The sequence below is a fragment of the Schistosoma mansoni genome, chromosome 4 (assembly GCF_000237925.1).
Source record: "Schistosoma mansoni strain Puerto Rico chromosome 4, complete genome".
NCBI lineage: Eukaryota > Metazoa > Platyhelminthes > Trematoda > Strigeidida > Schistosomatidae > Schistosoma > Schistosoma mansoni.
In genome coordinates, this window is record NC_031498.1 from 19,340,644 (window position 1) to 19,367,057 (window position 26,414).

General features: G+C 34.7%; 1 protein-coding gene across 1 annotated transcript; it reads right to left on the bottom strand.

Moving 5' to 3' along the window:
* Positions 1-1,892: 1,892 nt before the first annotated feature.
* On the bottom strand, positions 1,893-25,534 carry Smp_087220 (hypothetical protein; the record flags this gene model as incomplete). Its single annotated transcript, XM_018797099.1, has 11 exons — positions 1,893-2,054; positions 4,037-4,276; positions 5,196-5,494; positions 5,799-5,999; positions 7,695-7,767; positions 13,363-13,461; positions 17,138-17,376; positions 19,156-19,618; positions 21,836-22,068; positions 25,307-25,454; positions 25,496-25,534. The coding sequence occupies 11 exons, from the start codon at positions 25,532-25,534 to the stop codon at positions 1,893-1,895; spliced, it is 2,196 nt and encodes a 731-aa protein (XP_018652174.1).
* Positions 25,535-26,414: the final 880 nt, after the last annotated feature.

Here is a 26,414-nt window from a genome sequence, read left to right on the forward strand (position 1 = left end):
GATCTGTTAAAGATATTCGTTAATGGATAACATAAAACATCAGCACATTTTTTAAAAAGGAGGTTTGGGATACCATCAGGTCCTAAACATGGGGATGAATTAAGTGACTGGAGACATTTCGGACATCACTTTCAGTGAAACTGGAAACACAATTATTCTTCAGACCCTTGGATATAGGGAGCATTATCTCAGATGACTGACGTATAAAGGACTTATTTAAGTCACAAACATTCGGCTGGTTATCGCTTCTAGTCTGCCTGTCCCCTGTAATTTCTTTATATATTTACACCATACAAAAACTAATTTTGCTTATTTCCTTGAAAGTATAATGTTTGATATTTGTGTTGAAGCTGAATAGGATGTAATATTCTTTTCAATTTGCAGATTATTTTTGTTAGCGACGAGTGAATGTCATTACTCCCAACATATGAAGAAAAGCTATGGTTATTTAACTAAATGATAATTCTTTTATACGTTATTCTGAGCCAGATTCGAATTTAAAATACAATACATTCGATTGTGCTTACGATTTTCCCTTTGACTTCGATACTGGTCTATACGTGACTATCAGAGCACGAATTAGACAGCTCTGGGAGTTACCAGATAGCAAAGCTAATTTGATAATTTCTGGTCATTACAAATAACTCACGGTAAAAAGAGTTGATAATAACAGACTAGTAATGGAACATAAAAACCCACATGAATTTCAGCGACAATTGCAATCAGCAAAGTAATGCACTTTGGTCAACACAACAGCTATAACACGCGTTAACACTTACATGATCCCAATTATGCAGATAACTATCAAATTGTGCACTTCAGTTTCACCACAATATGTATCGTGTATGCCGAGTTTTCATTTAGACTTACGTTCTAAAATTGTTTCCATGTTACAAAATATCAATGTATGTCATAACACAACAACTAAGCCGCATAATTGCCCATAGTAACTCCTGTAAAATAATTGTAACAGTTTGACATTGTGCGTAAAATTGCATGCTTAATGTAATTTGGAGCTAACTTAAAAAGAAATTACTATTCTCGTCTGTTCGATTCCTGTTGGTGACCTTACGGAACAAATTGAAACCTAAAGGATTCGAAGGTATTAACCATCCTGAAATCATATAGGATCATACCATCTCGTCAAGCCAATTAAGATCAAGGCATATCATACTTGAAACCCATCTCTAACATTTACATATTAAGTGAATTAGGTGGCTCCAAAAATGCTCTGTTATAGCTAGGGGTGGGGGAGAGTCCCCTCTCTGGCTTGAAATGCTCTCAAACGTCCACGAGTATATAGACATTGCTAGGGACGTCCTACTCACTGCCTTTTCGTGGAGAGGTTGTTGGTGGATATGGAGAATTCACTTCAGAGAGTTTGAAAACCCTGATTCCAAATCAGTGGTGCACATGGGCTCCAGAATCCTGAAGGAACAAATGGCGTATGAACCTACTGTTAGTCACCGGCTACCATCGGACTGTATCTCCTGACTTTGCTGCACTGCCTTGTGGATCAGACTTCTAGGTCGAAGGCTTGGGGAGTGGCCATTTAAGAAAACTATCTGCTTTCAGTTTGCGCATCCGGACAGTATTCCAGCTCTCGCACAAATCGAATAACGAAGTGCTAAGTAACAGCAAGTCAAATATATGTCTTGCATTAAATAATTATTACTGAAAGGGAAAAATCTAGACAACCAACTACCTCACTATCCAACTTTCCACCTGAACGACAATCAAGCTAAAATGTTCAACCGGTCATGTGTTATGTATTATGACTTGTATTCAATACAGTAAGAAAGTAAATACAGCAAAATCAACAAACAGTACCGGAAGAATAATGGAAATAATGTTTTATTATGGGAAATGAAAATTACTTTACACAAAATCGACTAATCTGATGTTGAGGGTTGTATGGTTGGTGAGGAAGAAGATGCAATTGGTGCAGAACTGTACAAGTCACCCTCAGAGTCGGGATGGAAAGCGACCACAGGAAGGTTGTAGGGTGAAACAAAAAACTTCCCTTTCGGATTCAAACTCCCGCCAGACTTTTCCTAAATTCAAAACAAAGTATCAAGGAATTCAGGGAGATTCGAATAATTACATTGGGCTGGTCACAAAATTGATATTAAAAGTCAAGAAAGAATAAATGTTACTAGGGAAGCAAACAATGATGCTGTGTCAACAGGAAGTATTCATGGAAAGACACAAAACTAGTTATTTATTAATAAGACATACGTAATATAATGTGTTCACATGTTCAAATGTGATAGAACTATAATGAAAAATTCTAGGAAATACCGTCAACTTTGGGATTGATCATGGAAACAAAAGGTAATGTGGAAGCGCAGGACCACTACTATAAATACCAATTGGATAATGTATCGAATTTCCCAAAGACATGGAGTATGAGTGGTTGCTTGGTAACATACATAAGTAAGAATACTTGTAAACACATCATTCAACACCAGTAGCAAAGTCATCATCAAAATACTCAAATTGTAACTAAATAGTTCGGGGTTTTCTACTGGTTGCTTTATAAACAAAAAATCTATACCGGAAGTAAATGAAATCGAATGTTATGATCACATGAAAAATGTTTATAATGAAGTAATAACTCAATGGCTAAAGCGCTCAGATTTGAACAGTCGATTCTGAAAGTTTAAACCCCGCTGTTTAGTGAAGCTAAGGGTAGTTAGTGGCAATAACTTTCACAAAAAGTGTAGCTGAAACCTAAGTATACAAATTTAAACTTCGTTACTGAGTTACATGTAATTAAATAAATAAAAGTTACCAACTATAGTACTGGGTTTATGAAAATCCAGAACAAGTGAGTAACTGAACATCATCTTGGCTATCGATTAGCAACTAATCAGTGGTTAAAAGCCTCATTCATATATTTTAAACAGTAGATGTTTTGTACACATCTGATACATTTTGGTAATTACCACAGAATGTTATACGTGTTCTTTGTTAAAAACATGCATCAATAAAGTGATATTTGATTACGAAACTTTATCAAACCATTTTAGGGAGAGGGGAAATATCTAAGACGTAGACATTATAAAAGAAAGTATATTTACATGAAATAAACAAATGATTTTCCTTGAATAAATCCATTCATTCGGGATTGGTTATAACTGAGAAATTCTATATAACGAAATAAATAACAATAGTAATCTAAATCTTAAACAACATATTGTTATATCCTGGTGAAGACAGAAGTACGGGTAATTCCCAGGACCTATTAATGGACTATTATTCTATATATATTCTTATTGCTTAACTATTGAGTAACTAAATTGTGTATATCTATATTTATCTTATTATAAGCTTCATTCTGACCTATGAATCATTATTATAGGAATTACTGTTCCTAAATTATACTCAGTTTATTGATTATTGTCTCCCATGTCCACAGCCGCAATTAGCTTGATCTTGTACAAATATTATTTTTTATTTTATGATATGATGCGGTCTGTCTGTCTGTCTGGTATATAAACCGAGTATGCTTGAAATAAAGGATTCGCATAGCAGAAGATGCAATTAGTGTTTTTGGACTCAATTGGAAGGGCTAGGCGGACAAGGGCTAATAAGGACGCTAGAATGCTCATACTGGTCGAACGTCATTGATCTGGCACAGTGTCAAGATTGGAAAAGTCGCATTTCGATTGATGAATAAATCACGTGATAAAAATCCGGACATAACGAATTGGAGACAGCTATATTATTTTTTTAAATTCATAACACATATACTGACTAGTGTTCCATATTTTTCAGATAATTAACATTGTGAGCTAGATAAGAGTGTGATATCAAAAGAGAGACTTGGGTGTTCTATCAAAAAGAACTCAACAGATAAACGGATAGAAATAACGTCATAAGAATGATCGTACTATGCAAGCTGGTAAACTTTAGGTAAAAACCACTTCAACAACCTAACAGTTAAAATAGAAAAGTTCGGAGTTCAAGATAGATGAGATTATTTCAACTCCACATATTACAACAAAATCTTTTATTGAAAACAGTTACTTACCCATTGGTCAGCTAATTCACTCATTTTCGCTTTCAATAAACGAATTAAACTGGCTTTTACAGCAGACTTCTGTTGAGTCTGTGCATCTTGTATTGTTTCCAGTTCATTTCGCTTGTCTGGTTTACTCCCCGGACCATACATACGCAAAAGACCACTCCAGGTATTAACTTCAGGATGTAGACGGGCTAAAAGATGTTGAGCAGACAAATGACGACCTTCTCTTTTGTTTTTACATCTAACCTATGATTATTGAGATGGTTAATTTCAATCAGAATTATTTAGTGACTAATAATAGTGAATTTACTAAGGAGGTTTCAAAATAATGAAAGAAATAATTATAAAAAGTTGATACATTTATACCAGTAAGGTAATTCTATAAGATATCATCTACTGCTGTAAACCAAGAGTAACAAACATTGTAGAACGAAATGGATTCATTTTATTCCGTATGTTTTATTTCTTTCACATACGTACTAATTTAATACAGTGAAATTAATTTTTAAAAGTGTAATTTTGTAGGTAACATGCATGTATAATTAGTTGTCTGATCGAAAGCCTATTTGAAAGACAGAAAGGGTTGATTCAGTATCAAGTTTGTGAGTTTAGTAAACCGTTATTTTATCACACAATCAACCTCTTTATATTCATTACAGACCTCATAAAGGTTCCAGCACAGCTGTTTTAAATAAGCAAGAATACCATTTAGAAATAAGTAAATAACTAAATGATACCAAACACTTCCCTGTAAACAAACAGAACAAAGATAAGACTTTAAGAGCTAATAAGACTTGTAGTCCGGTTATAAAAGAGAAAACAATAAACGAATCAACTTGTGAATGTTTAAAGCCAAAAAGGTCTTATTTTTTGACATTGTATGGTTTGCTTAGGACTCATAAAACTGGACAACAGGTTGTTATAACAAACGTTTACAAATAGTGTAGTGTAGAATATTCGAATAATATTTAGTCAACGAGTTTAACAAATGTGATACATAGATAAACATTGCTATCTTACTATAAACACTCTTTACATCTTTTCCTAATGGCTATCACGTTCAGAGTGTAGATGTAATGCCATTTCATTTGTATTGGCCTTTTCAAAGTTATAAGTAAATTACAACTAATACTATCATTATAATTATAGGAATAGTTAAGCCTACCTTAACAGTATGTTCTCTCAGTTGTAAAGTGAAAAAGTGTTTACTGCGTCCTTGAGATATCATATTTGACTTCAAATCAGACTCAGGAACACAACTTCGATTTAAACATTCAACAAGTAGATTATATGGAGTAGGTAATGCCATACGCACAGATAATTCATATAAACGTGGATCAGTCACTGAAATGGAATCGAACAACTGCATATCACGATCAGAAGCTACCACTGGACCTGTTTGATGTGAATCATTACATACAATCTTTTGAAAATCCGGAATTAAAACTTCAAGCGCCTTACGAGCTTCACAAGATAAAATAAAGCAAACATAAGATATTATTTTAAGTGAATGTATAATTGTGAAGAGTGAGAACATAGAAAGTTTAAAGTTATCAAATAAGATATTAATATTCTGACCATGACTAATACTTACAAACTATATTTTAACAAGCCAAACGAAAAGTTTCGGGATAGTTATTAAGTCTGTACATAAAATCATCGAAATTATCCATGACTCTGAATATCCTTTATTCTCTACTGAATTCAATTTATTCTAACAATAACTTTTGAGACATTTAACATTTTCAACAGTCAAGAATATACATACCCGCTTCTAATCTTGCACACTTTTTACTTTGTCCTGCACCAGTTCCATATGGATTACCGTTAATAAAAACAGTCATTTGATAGGGATTTTTTTCATTTTCAAGAACTGTTGTCTGATATGTCGGCGGACGACGTATGACATTTTGGCAATATTCATGAAGAATGCAAACATATGATTTACCAGTCATATTGATCATACCCTCTAGAAAATATATCAAGTGGTAAATGTAAAAAGACGAAAATAAAAGTTAGATGAATCAGGGATCTGATCAACCATACAGTTTAATTCTTCTACTTACCACATAATATCCACGTGATACAGATTGCTGTAAGTTAGAGAACTATTAAAAATCATACAACATAACGGAACAAACTTGTCTAAGTTTGGGGCTTCTCAGAAACATGTAATCATTACGTCACACGAGAGCGGATATAAAAACACCCGCGAATCAAATACAGCATGTCATGAATAGGCCACCCTAGTTAAGGTCCAATATTCTCTAGTTATTAGCATCAATCGACATTTAGTGTTATCGATGTACATCCATCTTATCACAGACAGCGTTTGACTTCATAAGTCACAACTCCAAATTATCGAGTTTTGCGAATTCTTCTTGAAGCAAGTCAGTGATGAATACCTGATTGTTATTCGAATTGGGTTCCGGTGAAAAGTTATCTAAAGTGAAAATATGGCGAAGACTGACGAAGAGTCCATAACTTGTAAAAGATAACTGTGTAGATATCCTTAGTGGTTATGGAGATGATGACGATCTGCAGTGTAAAGTAGGCTCAAACTAAAAACAGACCTTCATAAACAACAAAGTGAATATCATACGTTTGATACATTAAAAAGTGTTTCGAAGGTATTTCAGAAAGATTGTTGTAACACGAGAATAGTACAAAAATACGATCAAACAAACTTTCGCAGCTTTTGGTGTTATTACGATAATCATTTAAACAGCAAACAGTTTATGATATAAACATTATTAGCTTGAAATTATGTTCCGAATCTATAAAATTGTGATAGTTAAGGATCTACAAAGTTGTCGATGTTAACTCTGGGAATCGAGCACAATACTGTCCACTTCACATCATTACACATTAAATTAAAATCCGTGTCCGTTGCATAAGTGATTGATTATCTGGACTCAGTAGTTAAGTGGACAGCATGTTGGCGCTTGAAGCAAACGGTGATAGGTTCGTCCCGCAGTGAACATCAACTCTAGGATTTAGATGCACCCAACTGACAGGTCCAAAATAGGATAAAACGTGCGTCATGGATTTTACTGCTAGATACATTTCATCTGCTCTAAAAAAAATAGAGCACAAAGGATATAATGTATGAATAAAAATAAGTCAGATCGTAGTCGGTCAGAACATCAACAACAGTCGTCGTCCAAGCCTTTATGGATTTCTAAATATTGACTGATAAATATTCACCAGACATTAGCCATCACTACCAAGTTAGTTAATCAGAAGAATGTTCTTTTTAAACTTGACTTCTTATATTTGAGAGGGGACTTCCCATAAATCGCCATATTAGCTGACCAGTTCTTCAAGCTAGTATCATCTTATAGTGTTATTCAATAGTATGGTTTGTTTTAGGTGCTTATCGGTCCTTATTGGTGCACTTGAGTAACTTTCGATCCACTGTATTCATAAAACTACAAACTGGAGTTTGATATTCATCATTTTGTTTGTATGTCTATCATAGTAGGGCATTTTGTATCGTTTAGAGTGCTGGTTTCAGTACTTTGCATTTAACTTTAATTAAATATCAACTGGATGTGCTCGCGTTTGAAATCCCTCGAGTGTGATTACTTGACCTAGATAAAGACAGACATATTTAGCATGAACAATGAATTCCATGACAACTCTAATATAAAGTAACATCTACCTTTAGGCTGCTTTTGCGAAATGTTTCCGTCAGTCGATGGTATTTGATATCGAATAACTTTTGCCTGTTCTGACTTAAATTATAGACATAAAAATAAAGACATTAATGTAGGATGTTTAGACACAAAAATAAGAAAACTGTAAGAGAAAATACTTTCAAAAGATAGATTATTTAATTTGATTTACTAAAACATTGATAATCAACTAATGAGTATGTAATATGAAGAAGGTGGAATACAAAAACTAGCAAGAATTTATGACTCGCATAGTAGACACTTTTGATTGTATTTTACGTAATACATATCAATACAATCCTCTCAGGCTAGAGATATAGTACACTATACATCACAACTTTTGATTAACAATGGATATACAACAGATTTTAAGGGGTATATATGGTATAAAAACGTACAAAAAAATCCTTTTCTGTTTACATATATACATATGATGTGATTATGCGTGTGTTTAAGAAAACATATATAAAATAGTCGATCCGCTAAATCGATGTCGAATTTCCTTGCGTAAGTAATCAAACTGTTTTCATCAACACCAGTAAAAATGGGATATATTCACAATAACTAAATAAGACGTGGGGTAACACTACTAAGTGAATGATCATCAATGTTTCATGACTGTGTCTATGAAATTTCATAGTCAATAATTGTGCAGCAGAACGAACATTGATAAACATTAAAGTAATCTTTCCCATGTTGAAACTTGGATTATTAAGTTTTTAGATTCTTGACTAATTTGTGAGAGTCAAGTAAACGACATTGTCTAACAAAACGTATTGAGAATTTTCATCCTTTGCAATGTTAGCTAATCATTGTAAATTTATTTCCTAATCAGATAACAAATGCTTTAATGGTCGTCACTAAAATTATTAGAGTTGTCTGAATATTTCTGTAGTCATTAGAAAACCGAAGAAGTTATCGTCCAAGGTTCGAACTTTGCCTTACTATATTTGGTATAGGCATCTGCGTATTATCACTAGCCGTCACATTTTTTAGTGTCTCTTAAAACCAATGACATGAACCTGCACCTGGTAAGTGACATTATTATTATTATTATTATTATTAATGGCTTTATCCAATATTATAATCTGGTACAATATGGAATTCTCAGCACGAAATAATAATAAAATTTATTCAACCAAAACTGTTGTTGTCTACGTATAGCGATTCTATGTAGTCAACCGTGCTCAAAGACAGCGTGAAACGCCATCACCACGGTTGTAAAGCCAAACTTTATGGATTGAAATGCTGTGCATTCGACCATTTAAATAACGGACACTGTGAGTTTATAAATAACAGTTTTGACAAAACGGAAGAATAAAAATATTTCCTGTTTCTGCGATATACTACTGTTATACGATAATAGGATTGGGGATAGAGATTTTGTTATCACTAGATCGAATACTAAAACGATAAGCTATTGATACACTGGATCCAGTTATACTAAGTACACGACTCATGATCAGCAAGAGGGAGACAGAATATACTCTAGACAATACTTAATTTAACGTAGTTACAAGCAGTCACGTCTAATGAGACCAGAGTGGGAACCGATAACAGGAAAAGAAATCATAAATTTAATAGTCGGTAAGTTGAACGTCAGATTTTTCACACTCAGTGGTCAATCATATTTACTTTCACTACCACACATTAAGTGTATGCTGATCTGTATTCAGAAATTCGATGATACAAACATTTTTTTGCTACATCCCTTTCAACAGCTTAGATACATAGAATTTTCAATTATGTAAAAAAAGTTTATTACCGAGGTTGTACGTATACTTCATTTGCACGTTTAAATGATGGTTACCGAATGATTTCAAGTCATCATATCATACGGTAAAGCTACATCGTCCACAACGGAAACTAGCTTCAGCTAACTGATTCAAGTCTTAGTCATAAACTTTCTTTAAAACTGCCTTAAGAACATTACAGATTACATACAACATTAAGAATGATTAATTTATAAGATCCTGTCAAGCCTCTGTAGATGTGTAGGGACAAAGATTTCTATAAATATAATTCTACCTAAAACAAACACTTAAGTGCGGTTACTGATGCTAAACACAAAATTGGACAGTATATTCTTGTTTGAGAAATCTATAATAGATTCATATCTCACTAACAAAAATAAGTAGAACTTAGTGTGTTTATCAAATTAAGTTACAACAGTGTAAATTTCAACATAACAAGAGCATAAAGTGACTAAATTACGTGTTTGCAGGATAGAGTCATGGCTATTATATTTTCTGGTCAGGCACAAATCAGAATACACTAATTGGTCCATTTTCAATCAATAAACCAGAGAACTGAAATGTTATACTTTGCTGTTCAAGTTTACTGGAACATACATTACTACTTTCCAGTTCTTGGTTTGATTTCGGAAGAGTCAATTGAAATATAAGTGTTCAAGGGATGTTAGACAGTAAAACATAATCAACGAAAGTGAGAATGCTATTCGTTATCGTTTTCATTCACATACAGCTCAGAAATGAAAACAAAAAAATCAACGCTACGGAGAAATAAAAGTTTTTTATATTTACCATCATCAGTAATGGTTTCTGTGTGTCTTCTGATTCTTTGGTAGTAAGATCTGTTGGACAATGATGTTCACGATTTCTTCGTTTAAAAAAAAAACAAATAGTATAAATTAAAAAAAAGTTTCGTATCGGCATGAAATATATATTGATTTAAAGAAAATCTGTGCATAAACTACACTGGCAAGTTCATGCTGACACATCTCTACTATTACTACTACTACTACCACTACTGGCTATTGAAAAGTTTGACTAATTAATCTCAGACACGTAATCAAAAATCTACTCCAGTAAAGAAAACATTGATGACATAAATTTTAATAACTTAGTTAACAGTTTAAACGAACAATAACAGATTCGATTCCAATGATGAAAGAGTATTGTTTGTGAGATACAACTTCACAGTAATATATATATATAAGTACTGTATGTACGAGTGGGAAAGGTACAAAATGAATCAACATTTTTGTGCATCTGAGTTGCTTTACTCTGCAACAAAAGCCAGACAGAATACAGCGTAGTATAATTGTAGCGAACGAGAAGGCGAGTGGGGACAATCGAATGTATTTGACACGAAAATTACAGACTATCTCACTAAAATCTGACAACCAATCAATTGTCTCACTCTTGACTATTCCTTCTACAAATATCAGTCCATAGTGTCCGATTATTATTGTTCATGCATTTTCATACTAATTGCATCCCGTTCCCGTTCTCCCCTTATCGATCTTCTACTGAAATACATTCAATGCCCGACCATCGTTATATACTACTTGTGTAGATATAAGTAACCCACACCACATAATAACATAGTGACAGGAAATGCAATTTAGCGTGCTAAATCATGGGTAAAATATACTACAGAAGAGTTGGAAACCATCTAAAAGTTGTATGGGATGAAGTGTAGAGAGAACAATTTTAATCACAGCTCCACAGAGATTAGGTTAGAAAACTTAGTGAATACTTTAAACACTAGATTGTAGTTAAAAAATTATTTTGATAGTTATAGTGAACAAGAATTTGAAAAAAAACAGTAAAATTGTTTAACTTGTACGGAAAATCAAATTTCTACAGTAAGTCACTTCAAATTTGAACACAGTTAAACTACTTGCAAACAGTAGAAAACTAAAGAAATTCGATATAGTAATAAATGTGTATGACTCGAAGTAATAGCTGATTGTCTAGCGTTAAACATGGAACATATCTGTGAAGGTGAACGATTAAACATTTAAGCATGTGCCCCCATAAACTAAGTTTCAAAATATTTGTGTTTGAGGGACCTGTAAAAAAATTAGATTAGCATAGATGGACTTGATGATATGAGAGGGTTATCGCACAGTTTAGGGGTAAACTACTTGAGGCGAAGCAACTTCATCGTGAATAGGTTTTATTGAGCTGACCGTATAATTATCGAACCTTACTGAATGCACTATAAATCTGTAGGATAAGATAAACTATTTTAAGGTTCAGACTTTTGTGACCTTTTCTTCCATTGTAGAAAGTTAATATCACAGAAGTTTGTGGTGATTTACGAGAAACAGCTTGCTGCAGCCAAATAGTTATTTAACTTCTCATTTGAACCTTAATTTTGTCAATTTTGGTTTTCCCGATATTCAACAAGCCTGTTTAGGATAGTGGAACAAGAATGAATAAGTGTGCTAATTAATATAGATCACTGCATTACTGTGGTAAGCAAGCTCAAACACTGGGAAGAAGTAGCAAATATGATTGGAACTGGTGAAGAGCATCAATATCAAATAGGTATAACCGGTTGTGGTGGTCGATATTTGATATTATCCTTAAACCTCGTAATTTGTTCGTCCTGATAACTGTTACGCGATAACGCCCCAACGGTGTATAAATCAGAAGGCGAAAACGAAGTGTTGACTGTGTTTATTATTGAACCACGCACAGATGTCCCATATTACAGGCACATTAAGCAAGCATGAAAGAGTAGTGCCGCTGAGCAAGTGAGTCAGTGTGTGAGTTAATGAGTAAGCGAGTAAGTGAACAGGATTAAGATGTACATATATATACATAGTGAAATGAATGAATCACCGAATCAATTAAGCGATTAGGCTAGCAAAATGAATATATGCGTATGCAGTAAACAATGCTCAAGCGTACATGATAAAAGTACAATAGTAAAATAGGTTGTTATTGTACGAAGTTAACTAAAGAGCTGAACCAAATTAGATATGAACAAACTCAATTGTACGTGAGCTGCTATACGGTAAAAGCTGGATAATCGTAATGATACATCACAAATCGGTTTTACTTATAAATGTGAACGATTGCGTTTGAATTTCGCTACATAATCTGAAGGTAATGTTTTAGATCTTTAGTGTGATTGTGGTTGCAAAAAGGTAGAAAGCTCTAGGCGAGTTTGAAACAGGTTTATAGTACTCCTTGATTTCCAATATGTTTTCAGATAAAATAAGTTCATGATTTAAACTATTTCATGATTCAGGGGAACTTCGAGTATAATAAAATTGAAGCTTAACAGAGAAATAAAAGTTTTATTTGAAAACTTGAGGTTCCGAAGAAGTATTTTACCGTTTACTTCATTAACTATTCCCCAGTTATTCATAGAAAGTTGTCCCTAACTTTAATTAAACCCTGTATCATTAATGCTATCAATAACCTTGACCGTTTTGGTTACATTTAATTCCGTTCACGCAACAGCCATTGCTTGTTCTCGAGGAAGATATTATTTTTGCAAGCGTTGATGTGGTTTCGTGTGGATGGTATGAAAAAAAAATTAGAAGTAAATTGAACCTTTCTGTATTGTATTCTCAGGTTTTAATCACCTAATACTATCGATATAAGGTTGTTTGTGGATATTTTATCAAGTCTGTTATTGTTGTTGGAAAAGTACATTCGGTTCGCACCAGAATTCGTTTTGTTATAAACTATTTGTGTCGACGTTATGGGAATCATAGTGTTCTCATTCTATTACAAATCATCATCCACATCAATTGTTTCAAGTGCAGATTTAACAGCTTCCTTTGTACAGATTAAAACAGTGTAGTAAAAAAACAATCTAAAGTAAAATTGGATGAATATAATTAAACTAAAAACTACAATTTAAACAATCATTTGGATACCTTTTAAATACTGTATCTTCTACTCTGATTTCAAAAAGACGTCCACAATATTCACGAATATCATCAGGTGTCAACAGGGATTCTTTTTCTTTGTCTTTAATAGAAAACACCTTGAAAAATAAGATTAAATGCAGTGTGAAAATAATCTTAACCAGAAGGGAAACTACTTTGACCGTAATCAATTTAAACGTTAAACGTAGTTCTGTTACATTTTTTTCAAAGCCTATATATATATATTAATTATAGTATTTATGAGCAACTAGTTAACTGTACGATTTCCTTGCTCGTGCATTATAGGTTAGTTGTAAACCGGTACCCTTCTCATTGGTGAATGTATTAATTTTTAGCTCTGCCATTTGAATTGGTCACTTTTAACATTGTCTCTGTTAAAGTTAAGATACTCTTTTGAGTCCATCAGTCTTGGGTAAGTTTTCCAGCACGTCTAACAATACCTAAAATTTCAAGCCTGTTTTTTTCTAAATCAGTAAGGTGTTAAAACATACTTTGAACAAAACTAAAGACAGAAGAAAAATATTTAGCAGACAATAATCAATTTCATAACTCCGCCTGTAGCTCTTCTAGAGTTACTGCCGGTCCCAAGCCCAGGTAAAGGAGGAGGGTTGGGCATGGGGTTAGCGACCCCATCCCGTAGAAAAGCTAACTCGCTAAAAAAACGCTAACCAGAAAAAATAATTCAGACCATTTAAACTCTGCCCTGGGAGTTAAAGGAATAATTATGACGTCTCATGATGAAAGCCGAAATTCTTCGGAAGTCACGAGACCGATGCACCTTCTAACAACCAGAGCAACACTCTTTATAGGTACATGGAACGTCCGGACAATGTGGGAGACAGGAAAGACCAGCCAAATAGCAATGGAAATGAGGAGATACAACTTGGCAGTACTCAGAATCAGCGAAACCCATTGGACACAAACTGGACAACAAAGGCTAGGTACAGGAGAGATGCTGCTGTACTCCGGTCACGAAGGGGAAAATGCTCCACACACTCAGGGAGTTGCTCTGATGCTGTCCAAAGAAACGCACTTGTGGGATGAGAATCTCATGGACCCAGGATAATCAAAGCATCATTCAGAACAAAGAAGCAAGGGATCACAATGAACGTTATCCAATGTTATGCACCCACCAATGATAGCAACGACGATGATAAAGATCAGTCCTATGAAAGGCTGCAATCAATTATAGAGAAGTGCTCACGAAAGGACCTCACCATCCTGATGGGAGATCTAAATGCTAAAGTTGGAGTGGACAACACAGGATATGAAGATGTAATTGGACGACATGGATTAGGAGAGAGAAATGAAAATGGGGAGAGACTTGCAAACCTATGTGCATTCAACAAATTGGTTATAGGCGGCACAATATTCCCACACAAGCGCATACACAAAGTTACATGGATCTCACCGGACCACACCACAGAGAACCAGATAGATCACATCTGTATCAACAAAAAATTCCGAAGATCAATGGAAGATGTGAGAACCCGGAGAGGAGCTGACATATCTTCAGATCACCACCTGGTTGTGGCCAAGATGAGACTGAAGCTAAAGAAACACTGGACAACTGGACAAACAGCACTACAAAGGTTCAATACAGCCTTCCTTCGAGATACTGACAAGCTCAATGAATTCAAGATAACTCTCAACAACAGGTTCCAGGCTCTACAGGATCTACTGAAAGAACAAGAAACTACTTTAGAGGACAACTGGAAAGGGATAAAAGAAGCACTAACTTCAACGTGTCAGGAGGTTCTTGGTCCTAAGAAGCATTATCACAAGGAATGGATCTCTATGGGAACCCTGGACAAAATTCAAGAAGGGAAGAACAAGAAACTAGCAATTAACAACAGCCGAACACGAGCAGAGAAAGTCAAAGCACAAGCAGACTACGCAGAAGCAAACAGGGAAGTGAAGAAAAGCATTAAAGCCGACAAGCAGAAATACATGGGAGAACTAGCAACGGCGGCGCAAAAAGCTGCAAGAGAAGGGAATATGAAATAACTATATGATACAACGAAGAAATTGGCAGGGAGATATAGCAAACCAGAGAGACCAGTCAAGGACAAAGAAGGAAAGACAATCACTGAGATTCAAGAACAGAGGAAAAGATGGGCAGAATACTTCGAGGAACTGCTGAATAGACCAGTCCCATTGAATCCACCGAACATCGAAGCAGCACACATTGACCTTCCTATAGATGTCACTCCACCAACGATCGAAGAAGTCAAGATGGCCATCAGACAAATCAAAAGTGGGAAGGCGGCAGGACCTGACAATATACCAGCAGAAGCACTGAAGTCAGACATTGAAATAACTGCAAACATGCTTCACCTTCTATTCAAGAAGATTTGGGAAGAGGAACAAGTGCCAATTGACTGGAAAGAAGAATATCTCATGAAGATACCAAAGAAAGGAGATCTGAGCAAATGCGAGAATTACAGAGGCATCAGTTTGTTATCAGTACCAGGAAAAGTTTTCAACAGAGTGCTGCTGAATCGGATGAAAGACGCAGTAGACGCCGAACTTAGGGATCAACAGGGGATTCCGTAAGGATAGGTCGTGTGCAGACCTGATTGCGACACTACGGATCATCGTTGAACAATCAGTTGAGTGGAACTCATCACTATACGTCAACTTCATTGACTATGAGAAGGCGTTTGACAGCGTGGACAGGAGAACATTATGGAAACTTCTTCGACACTATGGAGTTCCTGAAAAGATTGTCAACATTATCCAAAACTCATACGATGGACTACAGTGCAAAGTCATGCATGGAGGACAGCTGACAGATGCATTTCCAGTAAGGACCGGAGTCAGACAAGGCTGTTTACTCTCCCCATTCCTCTTCCTTCTAGTGATTGACTGGATTATGAAGAATTCGACATCCGAAGGGAAATACGGAATACAATGGACAGCTCAGAATCAATTAGATGATTTGGACTTCGCAGATGACTTAGCCCTCCTCTCTCATACACACGAACAAATGCAGATGAAGACCGCGAATGTAGCAGCAGCCTCCACATCGATATACCTCCACATTCACAAAGGAAAAAGCAAGATTCTCAAATGCAACACGGAGAACACCAACCCAATCACACTTGATGGCGAAACTCTGGAAGAGGTGGAAACATTCAAGTACCTGGGGAGCATCGTTGATAAACAAGGAGGATCGGATGCAGATGTAAAGGCGAGGATTGGCAAAGCAAGGGCAGCATTTCTACAATTGAAGAACATATGGAACTCAAAACAACTCTCAACCAATTTCAAGGTCAGAATCTTTAATACGAACGTCAAGACAGTCCTACTGTATGGAGCTGAAACGTGGAGAACTACTACGGCCATCATCAGGAAGGTACAAGTATTTATAAACAGTTGTCTACGCAAAATACTCAACATCCATTGGCCGGATACTATCAGCAACAGCGTCTTATGGGAGAGGACAAACCAGCTTCCAGCTGAAGAGGAAATTAGGAAAAGACGTTGGAAGTGGATTGGACATACATTAAGGAAATCACCAATGTGCATCACGACTCAATCCCTAACTTGGAATCCGGACGGGAAGCGGAAAAGAGGAAGGCCAAAGAACACACTACGCCGGGAAATAGAAGCCGATATGAAAAGGATGAATAGTAACTGGAAAGAACTGGAAAGGAAGGCTCAGGACAGAGTTCAATGGAGAATGCTGGTGAGCGGCCTATGCTCCTCGACGAGGGGTAACAGGCGTAAGTAAGTAAGTAATAATCAATTTCATATTTCTTCACATCTAACCTGAGTTTTAACAGCAACAATTTCTTGAGTTCCAGTGGGTGCCTCATTTTGTGTATTGGCAGACAGGTTGGATATATGATCAGATTCTGACAGTTGAATATTTGATGATGTTAAACAAGATCTTTTGGTTAGGTTACCACGTCTAAATTTACGATATCTATTTCCAAAATGAGTTGGTTTATTATATACAACGTTATTACAAGTACTTGGCACTTCTTCAACTAGTTTAGGTAACGAATCTACAGTAAATATAATGGAAACAATGATAAGAATTGTAAAAAACAAACGATTTAAAAACCAACTTGAAAATATTGTAAACGCTAAGCTATAAAAGTTTATTATCATCGGTAACACCATGGGAATTGGTTGAAATCGCTAAGACTTTGATTACATAATCAAGAGTCGTCAGAGGCAAACCAGAAAAGTGCTTTTTATCATTACATCTCGCGGGGCGGGGTCGTGGATGCGCATTGCTGAGGAGTCCCACACTGGAACGAAACGGCCGTCCAGTGCTTCCAGGTTTTCCACGATGGTCTAGCTTCAATTGTTTCATGAATTCAACTATAAAATTACTAAAATCTCCACAAAATCTCTTCTGATAAAATCATTAAGGACAATAGTAACTAGAGTCATATTGCTGGCGGGATATAAATTAGATTAAAGCATGTTCCATGCAGAATTGTGTTGGAGTACGCTGACTGGTCACTTATTAGCCAGAGATAGAGGACAATTTGAGAAGACTCTAGAATCTTTCCGTGTAAAATTGTACTTATACTCATATCCTTCTTATTGTGAATTTCACTTTCAGTCAACCTTGTTTATTTGGAACATAATCACATTCCCGTCCAACTGTGTCCCGAATCAGGGACTAGTTGAGTGAAGTAGTGTTCGAATAAATACTAAGCAGTAAGACTATCTGAGTCGTCATAAGAGAGATAATAACACGTGTTGAGTAAATCTATTCATTACAGACTGATATACGCTGGAGAACTGCTAAAAATCAAATAAATGAACGAAGTTAGAAATGTGGAACTTCCAGCTCCAAATAACAGGTTTAAGAAAATCTTGTGCTTAATATGGGAAACAGACGTCCAGAAATCCACGTCGCAAAATACATTTAATGGATATTGCTCAGGGATCTCAACCTCTATGATAAATCAACCAGTAAACAGAACCTGCTTTTCAATAGCTCATCATAAGTTGTACGTCGGATAAACCATGACAAACTTCATGCTATCTTAAGACAACGAGTAAAAAAGGGCAGATGAATGGAAACTCGAACGAATAAATGAATCGTTCATCGGCAAAGGTCACTACAGACAACATACTCCTGTTAATCTCATAACCTATAAATATAATCATGAGTTATAAACATTGCCATTCCACTTTCGAAAATAAAACCTCCTGTACAGTTTTAAGCCTTTTCACCTGTATAGTTAGACAGGTTGAAAGTAGGAGCGTGCATTAGTGGCTGAACTGAAACGCGAAACAACAATATAGCGACAGTCAGTGGTGAAAACTATAATCAAATCAAACAAATCTCTATAACCAATCTATATATATAGTATACTTAAATTAGTTTTACGAAACTGACCTCTACCTGGCCTTAAGAAACCAAAGTCATGAGACGATTACGTTAAGTAAAGAAAGAGTTAAGTTATTTTAAGTAGTGTTATTTTCTCATTCTTACTATTCATTTCATGATAAGGAGCAATCACCTGATTATTTTATAAATACTCGTTAAGGGGTGGTTCAATGATCAAAGGGTTTAACACACCCACTATATAGTAGGTTCAAACCCTGCCCCAACGATTTCAGTTTGGACAGCCGGGAAGTATCTTCGGCTCTCATTTTTGGAGTGCGGCCAGCAGTCAAGTACACCAACTTGTATTTGGTGAGTGTTAAATCTTTGATTTCCTTTCGAAATCACAAATTGGTTAGTCTTAAAATCTATGGGTATTTTTAAATATTTAATTAGGAAAATTCTAATAAACAAAAAATAATGAAAAATTTCTTACCTCGTAAAGATAATGTTTCGTTGGATGAACAGTTGATTGAATCTTCGCCAACACCACCACTAACATCGTTATCATTGTTCAAATGTGGTTTTTTAGCTCGACTATCATCTTCAAATGAATTCTCTCTTTCATCATCACCAGAAGATAATTCACCTTCTTCTTTATCAGAATTTTTACTTTTCATTACATCAACAAAATCGTGATTATTGTTATCTTCAGGTAATGAAAACAAGTTATTTCTACTAGAAGTGAATGATACTGAAATATCATCAGTAATTGGTAGCTTATCCTCATGTTTGTTATTTATCACTGACACTTCATCTTCTAACGATTCATGAGATAGGTCTAATTTTTGAATTGTTTGTATATCTTCAGATGGGATATTTGTTGGTGATTTTTCAAAAGGACAACATACTGTTTTATTATTTAATTCATTTACTGGACTAGTGAATTTTGAAGGGACCTTCATATATATCATAATTGATGAATTAATTATTTGGAAGAAGACAACAAAAAAATGAAAACGAAAATAAAAAAATAAGATTACTGTTTGGCTTACTAGGTAAAACTGAATAGAGTTAATGATGATACTTTTTGGTGTTATGACTACTACATATATATATAGTGTAGTCAAAAGTACCATATTTACACGCATACATAAATATCCTATCATTAATTCACTTTCACTATTCGCAATTGACTAATTTGATCGTAGATATGACAAGTTTAATTTGGGAAGTAATTTAACCTGGAATTAACCAAATAAACTAATATGGGTGTTGCGACATACTCAGTTAGTACTCGGCTGAACAGTATAGATAGTAAAAATTCGTACCCTACTGCCAAACATCTTTGTTTCAATGGTCAAGAAGAAAATCTTGTCGAAAATTAGAAAACTAATGTTAATTTCGTTTTTTACTATAACACTGAACAAACTGGAGACAAAAGTAGACACAGAAATGCCAAGCATTCTGAGACAAAAACTCCAGCAAAATTACCAAAAAAAGCAAATGCTCTCCATCAAAATATGAGGTAATTGCAGTCTGAAACGTTTATGTATTATTGTGATAATGATTTCTAACTATCCAGTGGAATTTTACTCAATGACATTACCAAGTCTACGGTTTCCGTACAAAAAATATTATAACCTTCGTACACATAACCGCTTTGTTGATGAAACACGTTTAAAAGGCCCAACTAAGTCCGTTTCGATTCCTAATTTTAATTCTGTAACTAATGACTCTATTCCAGATAATAAAAAAACCATCACCCATTCAGAGTCCGTTATACATACAACAAACCTTCGTAGAAAACGTACGGTAAACCATAAAAATCCATACCTGTATTTAACCTGTAGTAAATGTGGTGTTCGTATGAAGCAACAATTGCTTCGTACATAAATGAGCATCTTGTTCTGATTCCATTACACTACCACATGCATTCATAGTCTTCTTCCTATTTTTGTGAACTAGTCCGTTCGTAGACGGTGGAGCATTTTTTGGACAGACCCAAGAGTTTGTTTATCCCACACTAAATTTAATATTATTACTTATTATATTTACATTTGGCGGTCAAACTAAAGGGTGACATCAGTCCCAGTCATAGATTGTTGATCTGCGCCATACTGGTAGATTCAGACTACCTTATTGAGGTTCATTTGATAACAGCGACCAGTCGTTGGAGACTGAGAGCAACTTGGCTCAAAATTGTTCACAATGGCAAAAATAAATTTGCTTTTTATCTTTTTCTAGATCTTAAGTCCTCGTGTTGCTTTACAAATACTTTTTCATTCCATCTTTGAAAATTCTATTTTCAGTGTTTAATTTTTATCACCGTCATTTCTGCTAAAATCATTTAAAATTCTTTTTTATTCATCTTCTTAATTTTATCTGACATGTCCAAGGTTCTACGTTGATATAAGTGAACGATTGAGAAAGAAGGATAGACAACAATCTTCGTAGCAACACAGTAAAAATATCAAAATGAGTCTAAGAGACATGGTAAGAATAAGTATAGCATAGTAAGCTAAGTGTTTAAATCAAGACCGGGGCTGTATACTTTCGATGGACTTGATTTTAAGTACCTACGCAGGTGCAACTTACAGCTTCGTATTATTATTGTTATAATATGGCTGGTAACTAGTGATTGTCTTTAAGTAAAAAAATCCTTAAACGACTCTGTGGAAACTTTGATTTCAAGTTTAAATGAAAGTCAACATACTGAATGTGAATTCAGGAAATACAACCATATATACTCACTTATTTTTAATGTGACTACAGACCACCGGAAACAGTATGATGAAAGTTACAAACGTATTTGTTTAGCTAACGATAAAAATCTTGATATTATGGACAAATATCTGTACAGATACAACGACAAAATAATTTTCTGCTCAAAGATGAAGGAGGGTGTAACTAAGAGAGGAGTAAAATAAATACTCAGTCTGATGGTGAGTGCCATAACTAAGGGGAACTCATAAATTACGAAGTAAAAATGAACTTATCAGTTTCGAATGGACAGTTGTGTGGAAAGTTATGAATCATTGTTGAAAGAATCTTAATAAATTAAAACATTACATGATAAAGGTCATTGGAAAAGATTAATTTCGTACGATTTCTTAATCCAAGGTAAAAAGAATGATCACCCACCAAAATACATCAAAAAAAGGCTGAAAATTTACCTTATGAGATTCAGTCGGATAAAAATTTTTTCCACTAGCTTTACGATAAGCTAAACATGGAATAGCCGATACAGGAATCCGATGGTGACGTACACTACTCGGTCCAATAGAATATGGTCTTGAAAGTGTCACCACTCGGCTTGATCTGTGTAAATATACATTAAGTCCAGAAATATGACGTAGTTGGAGCCAACCCTCAGGTAGGAGACCAAAATCAACTGTTTCAACCATATCTATTGTTGTTTAGGAAAAAAACTTATTGTAAAATTAATCTATACACACTAATATAAATGAGGTTACTTAGGTTCCAACTGTGTATTCAAATGTCAATGATACGAAGTGAAAATTTTTCAAAAAGAAAAGTACTACTTCATTTTCAGAAAAAGCAACATTTTATGCAAGAATCAGAATCAACTCACTGACTTAGATATTCTTCATGACATTTTAAGTGATTTTCATCACATCGATTTCAGTAAAGGGTCAGGAAGAATTAGGTAGAACATATCTTATTGTAGAATATCTCGGAAACACACGCGCATAACCCACTTTGAGATCGAATAAAGAAAATTGTAAAGCTGTGCAACAAGAAAATCTCGAGAATATTTGTTTTGATGTGTGGATGATGTACATAACAGAATAAGAATTTCGGCAAAGGAAACCTGTTTTTTTAAACATGAGTGGTGTAAACTAGTAATCAGTGATCCATTAGCTGATGTCGATTTACGAAGAAAACTATAATCAGATGGTTACCAAATGTTTTGATTATAATGACGTAGATTATCTTAAGTTCTTGAATTTTGTCTTACTAGACTGGATACTTTATCTAGTCTCCAGACACTCAAATCTTTAAATTCCACCACTACATATCTAAACAAGTCTAAACGAGTCTTGTTAAATATAATTACTTATGTCACACCAAATTAAATGAATATGTGGAATATTTCCTGCGTATCCTTTTTGCCTAGTTTGATGATTATAAAGGATTTTATTCAGATTCCATGATATTTTTGCTTTTCTTCACAAAACCCGGGACAAACTCCATCTTTCCGAAATCGTTATTAGCGCTTTTACATTCAATAAGGAACAGATATCTATTCAAACTCCGTGAATTTATTTGTATTCAGATGAGAAAATGTTTGAAATACGTTCCCCTATCTCCGAGTTCGGAATATTACTTTAGGGTTGGTGTGCAATAATGTTTATTCTAACTTACTGGGGTGTAGATAATTAATAACATCTCAATCTGTATACTTATTTCTAAATATCCTCCTTACATATAGACTGTGTACTATGGAAACTGTTAAGAAAATGAAGGATGTTTAAAGTGGCACAAGCAATTATGTCTTATTCATAATAAATAAAACTTATGCAAAGATAATAAATTTAAAAATGATCGTATGCATAAACCATCTTACGAAAGTAACAATAAATGCAATTTTTCATCCATACATACTGAAACAGTGAGTTATGAACACAAAAGACCTTTGTAGTAGTCATTTATCCGTGGTTGAACAGAATTACCTCCCACACTAAAAAGCTGTGGTTTACATCCTTAAATGGGAAACAACGTGTAGTTACTTAGCTGCCATAACAATATTCTAACTACTATATCATAACCGTTTAATTATGGTTGTTTGCAAACCGTGATTCTGAATAATTACGATTATATTAATTCAGATCCATTTATTAGAGAGATGTAAATATATTACAAATAAAAATGTAGTAACAATAGTTTCATGATGCAAATTATAACCACTACTAAATAGGTAATCTGCAATATCAAACGACTGAAAAGTTTTTCCTTACGACCCAGATAGGGGTGAGTTAGTCACCGTCAAGACAGAACCTGATATAGATGTGTGTTGGCACAAGTTACCATACCATATTATCGTGGCGGGATGGAAATGACAAGATGAATAAATAAAATCAAAATAATGCGGTGTCAATGACGATGAAAAAGACTAACCATTGAGAATATGGTTCAGAAAGATAGAGTGAAGAGAGGTTTATGAAGGAATATTTGAATACGAGATCGAAAGATGAGGAGTGAGTGCATCTGGACGGTTCCAAATCATGTGACCCAAACCCTCAAACCATTGGTTGCGGTAACCATGTGAACCCCAACCAGGTAGTCTGAATTCGCAAACATATATCATAACAACAGTCACTGACTTTAAATGAAGCCAGAAGAAATATTGATGCACAATAATATGAATTCATTATATTTCGTAGTTTCTCGTCAGCCGCTTATATATATATATATATATATATATATATATATATATATAGTTATCATTGATAATCTTTTGTCATTCCAATCCTTTACATTCACCTATGTCAATCGTTCTACACTATTTATTACCTTAATGCTAAAATTCTAATACATATTTGGTTGTAAGTAGCTGACGAGAAGCTACGAAATCTAATGAATTCATATTATTCTGCATCAATATTTCTTCTGGGTTTATTTAAATTCATAAAGGGAACTAATTGCATGAAAGTCATTGACTTCATAAACTGATATCGCTTTCTGGCTTCGCCGCTTCACACTTTCTTCCAACATACTTCTACACCAGTTAGTATTGTTCGTCGAGGTAAGCGGTAGTTAGTCATACATAACAGATACCCTAACTACCTAACCAGATTAGGATTTATAACTTCAACCGATTTGCCACCTTTGTTTACCACACTATGTCTAACCTCAATGTTGCTCACTAGATCGTCCTACGATACAGGAGCAATGTTTCGAATACATCTATGATCAAAACCCTGCAGCCTATGTATGTCTTTTACTTTCATAGACCATGTTTTATATCGACAAAGTGATCCTTGGGGTTAGTATTTTAAATGCTACGCTAATTAAACGGATTCCTCCGTGGTTATCACAAGCGGATATATATCATTTCTTATTAACTGGAACGAATAGGGGTCGAGACCAATGAGATGGGACTATGTCCAGCTTCCGAACCCTAACCATTATTTCAGTTAACTTAGCCACTAAGAGTGAACCACAACCACCCATTAGGGCCCGTTACTCTTCCTTGCTTTAGACTTTTCAATCTCACTAATGGCTGAGTGACTTGTACCAGTTTTCTATTTCGATCGTTAGAAGAGAGGAACTAGGTTAGGAATTGTTTCAGGATGTGTGTATGTGGAACAACAAGCTAAATTGTTCGCATATCCTTTACAACACTAGTTGAATGAAATTATGGTCAACCTGAACATGCAAAACACATTGAAATCATTGTCGATTACGAGACCGGAATACCAAGTTTTATTTTACTGGAGAAATAATGAGACCAAGAATTAAAATTACATTCTGTGGAAACCGCTAAGTTACATGAACCCAGTTAGTATTCCATTAAAAACTGCAAGTGGTAACTTTTTGTGTGAAGTGCATTTGTAACATATGTTGCCCCAAACTTATTACATAAAAATGTACATATAAATGTAAATAACAAATATACTAACCATTTATTACAAAACGCCTCTCTTTTATAACGGATCGCTTTCGCTTGTACTCCATACCATCACGTACATTTATATTTGAATTCACATTTGGAATGTCTCGATTAAAATCTTCTTCAACTATAGTTCCCGAAGGGTTTGCACCATCTTTCTATATTTTACAATCTTCAGATGATAAAAACAATGTATTACCTCATCATCCAATGAACCATCCCACAATTGCACGTCCATAATATCATTTAACAGTTAATTATAATAGTGGTATTCACTAAGTAGTTTGCAGTTTACGTGTTGTCGTATTATAAAATGTACGTCACTGAAGTTCTTTCTGAAATGGAAAAAACGTAGCAGTCTGAAGCTCACTTCGTAAACTCACACATTCATACGACTTTCCCCCGAAATGTTTCTGTCTTTTAGTGATTGAAACTATGTAGAAATACCTGTCTAGATACATGGATATGAATTGACGAAATGGTCAAAAGATAGGTATATCTGAACTTAAATCCAATTCTTTATGTAAATTTCACTCGAAATTTACGTAAGCTTGCACACTCGGGGGAAAAAATCAAATCCTGATATCATATAAAATGTTATTTGTCCTCATAATGCATTTGTTTCTTGTGGGAAACTTGTTCGATGAGAAGTACGAGTCCTAAATGAGCTCAATTTTGATTACAATTAAGATGATTTCATATCAACTGTTGTTCATCCTTATCATGAAATCACTTCTAATGACTACATTAGTCAATGTCAGAAATATGTTTTAAATGAAGCCACATTATTTATAACTTGGGGATATGAAAATCCAACATTATTTCGTGGGGCAGGATAGTGTTGGAAAATCTATGGTTCAAATCCTAGATATCAGTGGTTTCAGTACACAACCGACATGGTGATTGTATACAATTCTAGGACCCAGGTGAGTCCGTTCCAATTTCAGTTGTTAATCCTAGTACTGATGAGTATATTCTAGATCATAAAGTCTACACCCAATACCCGGTCGGACAGACACATGATGAACCTAAGGAGAAGAGGTACAATTGATTGCAGAAATTCAGATTTTCATTTAAGATGTGGTATTTGTATGAACTAACGATTCTTTCGTATTTGA